The sequence below is a fragment of the Mus pahari genome, chromosome 4 (assembly GCF_900095145.1).
Source record: "Mus pahari chromosome 4, PAHARI_EIJ_v1.1, whole genome shotgun sequence".
NCBI lineage: Eukaryota > Metazoa > Chordata > Mammalia > Rodentia > Muridae > Mus > Mus pahari.
In genome coordinates, this window is record NC_034593.1 from 51,864,811 (window position 1) to 51,877,608 (window position 12,798).

At 50.3% G+C, this 12,798-nt stretch overlaps 1 protein-coding gene across 10 annotated transcripts in view; it reads left to right on the top strand.

Annotated features, from left to right (window-relative positions):
• Positions 1–532: 532 nt before the first annotated feature.
• The window catches only part of Med12l (mediator complex subunit 12L), a 299,671-nt gene continuing 287,405 nt past the window's right edge, over positions 533–12,798 (top strand). For 8 of the 10 annotated variants that reach the window (XM_029537710.1, XM_029537715.1, XM_029537717.1 and 5 more), the window contains exons 1-2: positions 562–780; positions 1,588–1,808. In XM_029537710.1, the coding sequence (XP_029393570.1) occupies positions 1,710–1,808 (99 nt within the window). In that variant the 5' untranslated portion in view covers positions 562–780; positions 1,588–1,709. Of the gene's footprint in view, positions 781–1,141; positions 1,190–1,587; positions 1,809–12,798 lie in introns of those variants that run through there. The other 2 variants (XM_029537714.1, XM_029537711.1) reach the window with 2 other exon arrangements.

Below are 12,798 nucleotides of genomic sequence, written 5' to 3' on the forward strand. Positions count from 1 at the left end.
AGCAAATTCAGACCATCAAGATCATACAACCAAAGGAAGACTCGATAAATGGCAGCCATCATTCTTGGCCAAGTGCTGGCGCGTTCTCCTGGGCGCGCCTCCTGCAGGGTCCCTTAGGACACGCTGGGCCCGCCTCCGAGGCTAGGTCTCAGTGCTCAAGGCTCTTGGCCCCGCGTCGCATCTGTGTGCCTACCTGGAGCAAGCGAGGGGCGCCGGCGGGTGGATTGACCAGATCCCCCGAAAGGATCGCCCCCCTCCCCGCGGTTCCCATCCCTGTGATGCGAGCAGGTGAGGTTTCGCCTAGGCTGCCGGGATGGCGACCGCAGGAGGGGTCGAGGCGGAGGTCGCAGCTCGAGGCCCGGGGTCCCTCCTGGTGCTGGTTCCACAGCCGGGTTAACCCTGCAGCCAGCTGGGGCGCAGGGCCCGTGGACTGCGCGCTCTGCGGCTGCGAAAACCCGGAGAGGCAGATGGGAGCGCTCGAGGCGCTCGCAGCCAACTCCTCCGCGGTCCGGCCGCCAAGCTGGGCATGCTCAGTGCGGCCGCCGCGCCGCCGTCCGCCAACTCGGGAGCTCGCGCTCCCGGGCCGTGGGGGCGAGAACGCTGGCGACAGCGAGCGACGCCCCCAGGCAGCCGCAAACTTCGCGGCGTCCGCAGTCTGGCGAGCCAGACACCTCGCAACGTCAAATCCAATTCCCCAACCCTAACGGAGCGATGGAGGCTGTGGCCGCCAGGGCGTCCCGGCTGCCCGCCCCTGCCTAGCCGCTAGCTAGGGACCAACAGGTAAACTGTTGGGGGTGGGGATCGGGGCGCGCGACGTCTAGGGGTGGCCCGGGGAGCCCAGTCGCCCGTGCTCCCGATGTGTCCGTCGGTGCTCGCGACCACCTCTGCTCACCCCCTCCCCAGCCCCGGGAGGGCCAGCAAAGGGTTAAGTCGGCCCCGCGCCACAGCGAGCGCGGCCCCCTCCAGCCGCCGCGGCCGCTGCTGCCGGCAGCCAGCAAAGCGCCCGGGCGCCGCCGAGGGGACCCGCGCAGCTCGTGCACCGGCTGAGCCCGGAGGCACCGGCCTCGCTCGGTGTCCGCATCCTCGCCTCTCGCGGCCTCTCTCCCTCTGCGCCCGCGGTTCCGTGCCGAGGCGGCGGGTCCTCCGGGTGCAAAGCTGCGGGCGCGGGGCACGGCGAGCCAGGAAGTGGGTGCGGGCCGCTGCGCAGCGCCTCGCGGGCCCGAGGACGCCTAGCTCTCGGCGGGCACCGAGCCTCCCGCCTAGGCGCCAAGAAAAGTTTTTTCCCCCTTGATGCCCCTCCCCCACCCCAGCCTGGGCCCCCCTGGGTGGGTTTGGGTTCATTGGTGAAGAAAGTCACACGTTCCCATCATCTGCTCCTCCCCCTGGGGACCGGGTGGGGGTGGCGGGAGGCTGTCGCCGCGGCGGACCCTGGCCGACCTCCAGCCCCGCCGCCGCCGCCGCCGCCGCCGCCCGCGGAGCAGGCGTCCCGGGGCTCGGCGCAGCGGGGTACCCACGGAGGCGGCCCCCCTGAGCACGTCTGCGCGCGGGCAGCGGCCGTCTCCAACCTGCTTTTTCTCCTGCCTGCAGCGCCACGGCGAGCCAGAGTGGAGGGAAGAGGGAGTCTGTCTGCAAAGTGCTGCTCCCTGGTGCTCAGAGGCGGCTGCTCCAGCTCTAACTCTCATTCATTTCGCCGGTTAACATGAGAGATCATGGCCGCCTTCGGGCTTCTCAGCTATGAGCAGAGACCGCTGAAGCGCCCGCGGCTCGGGCCGCCCGACGTCTACCCGCAGGACCCTAAGCAGAAGGAGGTAAGGGCGCCGGCGGCCTCCGCGGTTGTGCGGCGCTCCGCAGCGCTGACCCGGGGCCAAGCTGGCCCGGCGGGCGTCCGCGGCGCTGCGGGGGAAGGGCTGGGGAGGGGATCGGAGGCGGGGCCCGGGCTAGGGTATCTGGGACCCTGGGCTACTGAGACCCCCGAGCCTGCCAACCCCCGCGCTCCGCTGGGCGGCCGCTCTGCGGGGGGCTGGGTCGCTTCCCGGTTGTCGGGCCTTGCACTGCGCCGCTGGGCGCTTTACCACTTCTACCTCGCTAGCATCTTCCTGCTCGCTTTCCTTCGTTTCTGCTTGTTTTATTGTTTTTTTACTCCGTCGCTTCGATAAATCCTCGTAAACTTTTTGACAAATGCTGGAATGCAGTACATCGGACACACAGTGGTCTTGCGTTTTGCGCCAGCGGTATAGGCACGGATGGGGGAGGGACCCTTATCACATCCTCCACTTTGGAATGGAAGTCGTTTTTAGTGAGGTGATCATATATTTGGCTCGGTGAATGTACCTCAGTATCTCTCTCCTTAAAAAAAAAATATTAAGAAAACAATATTAAAGAGGAACACCGAATTTTGTTTCTAGAGAGGCAAATTGGCTCTCCCGGAGGCTGTTTTGTATGTGTAAAAGCAGGCAAGTTATCTTAGAAAGGAATAGCTTCCAGATTACTTATTTTCTTTGAATGAAATTAAATGGAGAAACCTTGGCTGTTGCACATACAGTAGCTTCAGTGGTTAGTGTAAGCCATGAAGGTATGTGTTAGGAGTTAACAAGTAATTATGTAACAACTCTCCAGCCATAATCATGATCGTCCTTGGCTATACAATTTGCCCAGAGACTTGCCTATCTTTTCTTTTTTGGTTCACCTGCTCCCCAGCTGTCTTTTTAAGACTTTGCCAGCTACAGCCCATCCATCTTCTCTTTTCTATAGTTAAACATGAACCGGTCATGTGTTCTAGTCCTTCTGTGAGCCTGGAAAGTCTACTAAAAGTTTGCGTGTCCCCTGATTTCACAAGAGGACTTTGCAAGTAAGAGTTCTTTCCGACTTCTATTTTGATAAATGTGTCCGTCTCTTTAGTAGCGGCTCAGCCCAGACTGACTGACTGACTAATAATGTGTCTGAGAAATCATCACGAGCAATTCCTTTTGGCCTTATCCCATTGAGTTTGAGGGTCAGGGAAGTCGATTGAAGATGGCTGAGAAGTTTACAGGTGGGCAGCATGTGCTTATGCAGCTCCTAGGTCTGGAAAGAATCAAGACTCTAAAACACCAAGTGTAAAGGAAGTTGATTTTAAAAGTTTTGGTAGCGATAGGGACATTTGTTTCTTGACTTTTCTCATCTTATAATTAGTGCCTCACTAGGTCTTTCTGGAGAGTGACGTAGCTTCGGGTCCGTGGCTTGGATTAGCATGTGTGCTTGTTTAGCATTTATTTTTACATATGACAGTCACTTCAGGATTTGGATCCTGGAAAGAATAATTTTGGACATTGGGTCACTTTCTAGAAATCTAAAACTGGAAGACGTGACTGTAGAGGGTACTTTTTCTACTTTGATTTGAGGAAATAGGATGATGGAAGCTCAGAAGCACTTGCTTTATCTGAAGTGTGTGGTGAATAGGCATACATTGGATTATCAGTGCCGCACTCAGTCAGACCTGCCCTGTGCTCTGGATGACTTGTGCTGCTGCTCTTAGGATTCACTTTCCCCCAGGCGACCGATATTCTATCTCTCTTGAGTTATATGTGGCTGTAGTCAAATTTGGGTACAATATGGAACAGGTGCTCAGCTGTTTTTTTTTTTGGTTGGTGGCGAGCAGATTCCTAAGCTTCAGTTATTTATGTATTATACTACTCCCGCAAACTTCCACCCTGTCCTAGTACAACCAGTAATTTTATCCTTTTATTAACTGTAGATAAACTTTTGTGTTTTCTGGACAGTCTTGATTTTCTTTTGCAGTTTACTGCAACATGGATATGATTGTATAAGACATCACACCCCCACATATATGTTATTGTATGCAAACACAGGATATGTAATCGCACATATTTGAAGGAGACCAAATCTATGCCATTATCCATCAGAGGCTGTGGTGATTTGTTGGAGAAAGGTCACGTTGATCTACCCAAGCTGATCTTGAACGCAAGATCTTCTTGTTTCGGTCTCCAAAGTCCTGAGATCCTAGACCTGTACCACCACATTGAGATAAAGTATTGATTTAATGGAGGAAGTGCAGGCTTCCGGTTTGACAGTGGTGAGTTTGAATTATGGTTGAGCATCTTAGTGGTTGGCAAATTTGGATCACTTCTCTTTTGTCAACTAGTTTAGTTGTGCTCCTCGGGGAGGGGGGGGAACAAGGTAAAACTTTATGAAAAATTTCCACATATTTGGGTAAGAAAATCCCTATTGTTCACCGAACCAAAGTTGCCTCGTTGCTATCTATGAAGTTTTTATTGATAAGAAGTGATAAGAGTGTTCTGGAAATAGGATCCCAGGCTACTGAGTGGAATCCTTCGTGAGGACTCTGTGGAGACATAATGAAAAGAAGATCTGTTAATCTGCTTCATCAGTTGATCGAATTCATTCACGAGCTTGCAGTGCCCTGGCCTCCCTTTAGACTTTATTAAATGTGGTGGTAGAGTAGTTCATCATCTGCACACAGACTGCCCTCCCCTTTAAAAATGGGGAATCAGAAAAGCAGGAGTCTTGTTCCTCTACGGCTTATCTCCTTACCAATAGTATGTACTCACCAGTGTGTCTTGCCTGGTGTGCCTCCGGGATAGTTTGGATTTCTAATTCCTCTGATGCTGCTCCTGAGTTTCACCAACTTGATCAGCTTCTTTTCTGTCTTTAGGCTGACTTTTCTCCTTCCTGGAACTCCTGTCTACCTGGACACCTGCCTGCCTTTTCTCCTCCAAACTCAGCATTTCATCCTGTTCTCTCATAGCTGGGACCCAGCAGGTGGGCCCTGGAGCCATTCTGTTCGCCTGAATCTTGGCTGTTTTCTCCACACACCCTCTTTTCTCCTGTAAACCATCTTTTTCCCTTTTAGAGTTGGAGGAGACTACTACTTTCCTGCCAGGAGGTTGGATACAATGCACATAGGGAACTTCAATTAGAGTTGGTCATAGATTCAGCATGCAATTATTTCCTGTCAAAAAATTACTGTCGGGTCTGTCTGTCATCATGTTGGGCTCAGCCCAGGGACCTTCTCAGGCCTTTGTGGCGTGTGTATCGTTTGCAGTTATTTGTTTGTATCTGGCCATTTCCTACCAGTGGGACAGTTGGTGGAGGACAGCAAAGAGGTCTATGTTTGCTGTCATTGACATGTCTGGCCCTGAGTGAGGTTCCTGGAATGCCAAGGGCACATATATTTCTTGTAAAATATGATTGAAAGAGAGTCAAGTGAGTGAAAGAGCGAATGTGGCATCAGAGGTGTTGGGAAAGCTTAGCTAGGTGAATGCCCAGAGTGGCCTTGTTTTCTGCCATGAAGGCTCAGGACTGTGAAGGTGGAATGAGATCCCAGGAGAAAGGAGGAATTGTTTTCCCCTTGACCCTGTGGCCTGGACAGTTGAATGGTAAATAGACCCAGGAAATCAAATTGGTAAGAAAAATGGATTGGGGCAGTAGTGAGCTTGCTAGGCACAGAGCCACCAGCAGGGCCTAGGAGGGATTGTGTGATCTGTGGAGCAGGGCTGCTGCTCAGGAGAGGGGCAGCTCCACTTTGCAGAGTTGGCATGCTGTGTGCACACAGCCTTCCAGCTTCTTTGAGTTACCTGAAAGGTGTAGACCAAAACTATGGGTGTAAGCTGCTGGTGGTTGATGGTTTAGTCTGTGTGAGGCTCTGGGTTCAGATTCCCAAAAACTGCCAAACAAAACAGAACAGAACAAAACAAAACAAAACAAAAAACTGGAGTTGGGGAGGAACCCAGGTTATTGGATCTCAGATTCAGCAGGATTGAGGTGTGGACTCAGAATTTGCATTTCTACCCAGATGGATTGTAATCTGATACTGCTGGTCCAGTGCCTGCTTTGAGAGTTCCAAGCATTCTACACTGCAGGACCATCATCCTCTTAGGGAATTTCACTTAAGGATCTTTTTATGGGCTGAAGCTGCAGGGGTTTGGCTTATCAGTGCGGGCAATCATAGTTTGGTGGGGGCTTTCCTCAGAAGTTCCACCTTGCCGGGCAGTGGTGGCACATCCCTTTAATCTTAGTACTTGGGAGGCAGCGGCAGGCGGATTTCTGAGTTTGAGGCCAGCCTGGTCTACAGAGTGAGTTCCAGGACAGCCAAGGCTACACAGAGAAAACCTGTCTTAAACAAAACAAAATGAACAAGAACAAGAACAAGAACAAGAACAACAGAAGTTCCATCCTTTCTTAGTCATATCTAAGAGCCTGTCAGGAAAGCCCAGTCCATCCCCACCAGCTTTCTCTTATGCTTACAGCAGTGTGCAGACCCTTCAGGGCCTCACCATCCTGGCCCTAGCTTACCTCTGCTGCTGCTCCCTGCAGCCACAGGCTTGCTCCGAGTTGTGGCTCTACCATCTATTGCTTCTTTGATTCACATTCTTCACTTGTGAGACACGGTTTGTATTTAAACCAGTTGGCTGTGTGCACAGCAGAGAGAGACATAGCACATGGTCCTGCCACACATATGACACTCAACACAGGTCAGCTGATGTCTTGGTAAAGGATCCAGTATGACAGTATCCATGAGAGCTGCCTTGGAAACACAACTTCTAGCTGTGTACCCTTCTGGCTTCTGGCTGTGCCGTGGGCCACGGCTGTTCTCGTCCCTTCCAACAGGCCTGGCTCTTTATCAGGTTCCAGTCCGTTGCTGTAGTGGCGTTTATTGTTCTTCTGTTAAGAGAATATTGTTCTTCTGCTAAGAGAATGTCCCAAAGGAGGAGCCTTTCTTGCAGCTGATCTTCAGCTTCTTACCCTGTATTAATATGCCTTTTCAGTGTCTGAAAAGTTTTCAGGGTGCCGCATCTACTCTCAGGCCCACCAACCACACTGAATGTAAGCTACGCGAGGGCAAGGGTTGATTGCTGGTGATCACATGGCTGCCTTGTGCCCGTGGTTAGACAAGGTTCTAATTGAAAAAGACATAAACGAAATTGAGAGACCCGGGGGAGGAGCGGTGGTGGAGGAATGGGGAAGATGACATTGAGTTCTCAGGGAAGACCGGACAAATTGGCCAGTTGCCTGGAGGATGAAGACAGGAGCTAGGGAGACATTTGGTTCTGGAATGTTCCTTGCCTGGCAGCAATTTGTGGGCCTGGGGGAGGTGAGGTGCTGCTTCTGACTTCCTTAAAATCCCAATATTCAGGGAAGTGTGTGGACCTGCTTCTGGGTGACTCAGGTTAGAATCTGGGTGGAAAGCTCTGTTTCCGTTCTTATTCTGGCTGCCTTAAGGAAAGTTGCCAGATGGGCCAGGGGGTTGTACTCAAAAGGCAGAGGTCTTGCCTGGTACGCCCAAGGCCCTACCCAGTCACCAGTACCATTTTGAAAAACTGTTGGTAAAAGATCTGGACAGAGAGGAGAAATGCAACTAGTTGTCATGTCAGGGGGACGCAGTACTTAACTTCCACCCCAGACCTGCCTAGTCAGAACTAGTGGGAGGAAACTCAGGAGGTTGTAACCTTTCTCGGTGATTCCTCAGCACACTGAATTGGAGAAGCAGTGTTTTAGTTTGTGTGCTTACCTGGGGAGCAGCTTGGGGTCTGTCATCCCACCCGCTGCTCAATACTTACCTAGCTCGGGTCTCAGTCTTTCCTCACATCTTATTTGAAGAATGGGTACCTTTGGGAACTAAGCTTTGAGAGTGAGCATTTAGCTATTATCCCCTTGAAACTGATCTAATACCCCTAGGCTTGTTTCCTGCCAGCCTTAAAGCATTTGTAGCTGAGTAGAATTCCGTGCCTGGGTCTGGAAATACCAGAGGCTATTTCCCATGGACTCTCTTGACTAACCCGAGGCAAAGGAGAGGTGAGCTAGCTTTGTGCCACAAAACCCTGCTTTAATTTAGCAGTGCCGTGATTTGACCTGACACTGGGTTCTCAGCTGGACTCTAGGGACTTAGGTAAGGCTGTCTGTGGGGGTGTCAGCCACTGTCCTTTAGCCTGATGGATGCTTCCCCAGAGGTTGACACTTAAGATGGAGTTTGGTCCTTCAGGAAGGTGGAGGACCACAGAGTGAGGGTCTGGTCTTTGGATAGGTGACAATGGAGTCTGGAGATTTGTAGGTGAGAATGGAGTCTGGAGACCACACTCACGAGGGTCTCCTGTTCTTTGTTCTCAGGCTTTTCTCCTAGAGAGGTTCTGAGCTTCCTCCAGTGGCCAGTCACTACTGTGGTGGACTAGGCTGTGTGAGCATGAAGGAAGTGGCAAAAGCTTCAAGTCCCTGTGCACTGAGGGAAAGCTGCCTTGGCTCAGCATGGAGAGAAGTAAAAAGTAACCTTTGGCCCTGCGTTGTGAGGCCAGGGCCAGGTGGTAGCGGGAAGATGGAGAGGAAGCTGGAAGAGAAGATGCTTGCATGCGCGTGTACACACACAACACACCCACCCACACATGCAGAGAGAGCGAGAGTGAGAGAGAGCGAGCAAGCCTATGCTCAACACTCACAGCAGCTGGGAGCTTCTGTGAGGACTGTTGTTATCACTAGTCAGTTTCTAAAGCTAGTCCACAGTCACAGGGAGTTCAGCAACTGTTCTCAATTCCTTAATGCCTTAGGAAACTTACTAATGAGGGGGGAAAAAAACAAACCTCTTTAAATCAACAAAAAAAGCACAATTCCTACTTAAAAATGTGTATCTGCATCATATGGAAGTTTTGAGTCCATTTTGTAACACTATGACAGAGTCCTGGGTAATTTTTAGATTAAGGTACCTTACTTTTTTTTAAGGAAGAGAAAGGTCTTTGCACACAGTCTTGAAGGCTTGGAGATCCAGCATAGAGGGGTTGTCGTTTGATAGGGGAGGGTGGGGAGGTGGTTCTTTCTACTTCATAGAATGATGAAAGGCATTTCACAGATGCACAAGATCAAGAGTGGGGTGCCCTACTTTTGAAACCCACCCATTTCCAGACCCCTGACATAGCAGATGGTGAGGTGTGGGGGTGGAGCATAGCTAGGTGACCGACCTACTCATTTCTCAAAGGACCCACCTCTGAGCTTTCTAGCATCAGGGCAATATGAATCTTGGGGAATACTTTTAAACCATACCACTGGGGCAATAGCCCTGGATTAGCAATTTTAACTTCTTCCTTTTGCTAATAATCTGCATTTCAAGGTACACTGTTAGCCTTATAGTGTTTTTGCCTTGGGAGAAAGAAACCTAAAATATAATTAATTAATTTTAATTGCCCTTAAAAATGGGCCTTCAGTATTATTGTTCTTTTTTTTTTTTTTCTTTTCTTTTATCCTTTTTCTTCTGAATGGTTTGAAGTTCCTACTCAAAACTCCTGGGCTCCTGGGAACATCCTAACTCAGCCTTCCTAGGAGCTGGGATTTCCAGTGTGCAAGGCCATGCTGATGATCGCTGTTGTCTGACTGCTCAGAGTTCCATAGCCTGTGTACCTGGGCTCCTCTGAAAGACGACTTCCCCTGGCACCCTACCTTTCCTGTGCTTCAAGTGTCTTCCAGCGTTCGTGCTGAAGAGAAGCCCCTCCTGGGGCTACCTAAGGATGAAGTTCTTGATGATATCTCCCACCTGGGAAGAGGAACCTTAACATTCCGAAGAAGATGGCAGGACCCTGCCACAGCCTGGCCACAGAATTCGTGTTCACCGTTCCTCATTATTCTTTTCTATGAGAGACGTTTGCTCTCCCAGCCCTTCCCTGCCTCCCAGGTAGAGAGGTGTGAGATGAAAAAGAAATTTCACCCATTACCTTCTAGGCCTGTTTGAATAAACATGGTTCTTTCTGTCAGCATTTGTTGTATTGTCCCTAGGAGAGAGCTGACTGAGGTGCTTCTGGATTCCCGAGTCTGACAGGAACAGTGGCCGTGAGGTTAGGTTCCAGCTCTGCCATCTGTACTGTGTGTTATCCAGAGTGGTTTAGTAGGAAGGAGCATGTAAACTTTTTAAATCGAATGTGAGGGCTGATGCAGTGGCATGTTGGAGCCAGCTTGTACCAGCTGCCATGAAAATTCAGGAATGTTTGTGAGCCGATGTCAGGTTCCTCACTTGAAAGCATCTGTAGTGGGGGTGTAGTACTTACACCAAGGATGTTGGCAAGTGCTGACCCCAGGCTTGCCTTTCTTTTGTTTTTAAATGAAGGCTGATGTCAGACTTTCCAGAAGGCAGACACTTCTCTGCCTTTTCTTTCTTGCCTTCCACTTAAATAACAACAACAACAACAACAACAACAAAAACAAACCCCCCCCAAAACAGAAAAACAAACAAACCAACCAACCAACCAGGTCTTCATTCTCCACATCACTTTTCAGCTTTGACTAAGCGCACACCTTCGCTCTACATAGAGGTGTAGTGGAAATCTACCGCAGGACTGGTTCGGGAGACCGTTTTCCTCTCTGATAAATAGACAGGCGAAGGAGAAAGCCCTTTCCTTATGCCCCGAAAATGCCACCATTTCCCCCTGTTTGCAAGGGCAGTAAGAGGAGCTGTAGCTGGAGGAGCTGCAGCCCTCTTGTAAGCACCCCAAGCTCCGACACACAGTGTTGGTGAGTAGCCCCGAGATCCACGAGCTGACCTGGGGTATGGTGTTCCCTGTAGTTCTCCTTAAAGTGAACAATGGAAGTCCACTCTCTTCAAGTCATTATTGGAGCCAGGTACTAACTACTTGGAGAATGTCACTGTGGTCTTCTCCACTCTCAGAGAATCACGATTCCCCTTCCTATTTCCCCCCTCAGAATTCTTATTTTCTGGCTCAGTCTGGGGTATGGGCAAGAGACAGGGCACCAGGTGAGGTCCCTCAGGACCAAGGTCTCCTGGAAACCAAGAGAAGCTAAGCAGTGGTCTCCTTTATGTCTGCTTTGGGCAGGAGAAGTTTTTGTTTCTTTTTTACTTAAAATATTTTTGATTAATTTATTTATTCAATTTACATCATGCTCACTGTCCCCACTCCCAGTCCCACAGTCCTTTCCCCCCAAATCGCCCTCCCCTTCTCTGATAGGGTAGGGAACCCCCTCCTTGGTATCCCCCACACCCTGTCGACAGGAGGGGTTTTGATGGAAGAGGGAAGAGCCTTGTTCTCAGCCTTGGAGAAGGATGGTCTGTAGGTCCGCACCATGGGTGGCAGCCATGCCTTTAGTGGTAGAGGTGGATTGTACCAAGTTTCTCCAAGACAAAGGGAAACCCAGATCCCATAGAGTGACTTGCCACAGGAGATTCATGCTAGCACTTGTGTCCCCTGATTTGTCTTTACATTATTGGCCTTCTATTTAGAGAGCGTCCAGTTTTTTTTTTTTTTTTTAATCTAAGTATTATTTATGTAAGTATTCCCAAGTCACCCCAACAGTGAGAATCTCTTTGCTTTCAAGGGCACCCTCTGCTTTGGTGTCAGTGGGACCTTTTCAGCTCAGCATTCTGTTGCCTCCGCTTGCCAGATCTCCCATGGCTTTGTCTAAAGCTCATGCAGGCTTAACCTTGTGTTTATGGGAGGAAGGTTCCTGGTCCCATTTCCACCTCTGGGGATAGCTGTAGCTCTGGCTGGGGCATTTTTTGGCTCTTTGTTTATTGGGACTAATTGCTCACCAGTTGTGAGTTTTTGTTTTGTCTGTTTGTTTCTGTTTTATGCATTCTTTGTTTTTGGTGTGTCAGCTTCCTTGATAACAGGGTCACCAGGTCCGTTGGACATACCTGAAAGTGGGTCCTCCTCAGTGGAAGAATGCCCTGAGGAAGAGATGCTTCCCACTGCTGGGTTTTATTTTCCATGTCCTAAGGGGAAAGTTGTGGGTGTTATGTGCCAAACTGATTCAGTCATTCAGTCCCATATCATTGAGCACTCTTCAGGCTCTTTGCCAACTTGGGCTTTATGAGGACAGGACCCAAATCTGATTTCCTGCTACATCCCCGGCTCACACCTAGGATTTAGAACTTTTGCTTTTGTTTTTAAATGAGTGAACACAATCATAAATAATGGTAGATCCAGAGCCCTGGAGCATTCAGTCTTCAGGCGATTTTCAGCTAGTGTGGTTTGCCTTTATTTTCCCCTGGGACATTGGTGTTATCTGGAGACACTAGGTTGTCACATCTGAGTATGTGTGTGTTGCTGCTCGGTGGCATCTAGTGGGTAGAAGCCAGGGGAACTGCTGATGTGCTCTGGGCCACCATATAGCTGCACACCCTAGACCTTTCTGGATTCACCTAGTTCTGGAGTGGAGAAATGGGGACTGAGGGAATGCTGGACTGGTAAATGAGGAACAGTGTGGTTTAAATGTTTTTCAGATTGCCCTGGGATTAGTAGGAAGCGACCCACTTTTTGATAGATCCTGATGAAGCAGGATTAGAACCTGGAGCTTATGTAGGAGTAGGTGGCGCTGAGGATGTAGAGTGAACTTGCAGAGGGAGGGACTGGCTTGTGCTAAGGATCTCTGAGAGCAACGGCCTAGGCTCTGGGGCCTAGACTTACTGCTTTGCGCAGCTGTGGAGGGGAAAGTGGGGTCAAGTCCTGGGTGCCCTGTGGTGGTGTAAGGCCAAAGTAGCTCTTAGAGTCACACTGTGGCTACTGGGTGACATCTTTGTTACTTGTGGCTGCTATAAGAAGCTACTACAAAGTGTTGGGGTGGCGGAGGTGGGCTTAAAGCAGCAGGAATTTATTTCCCATAGTTCTGTTGGGGAGTCTGAAATCAGGGTGTCAGAGACCCTTGGAAGGTCTAGGGAAGAAAGAATTCTTTGAGTTCTGTGTTGCCTGGTGGGTGCTTCAGGCCTTCTCTGGCCTCGCCTCACATCATCTCACATCTTCTCTTCTCTTCTCTTCTCTTCTCTTCTCTTCTCTTCTCTTCTCTTCTCTTCTC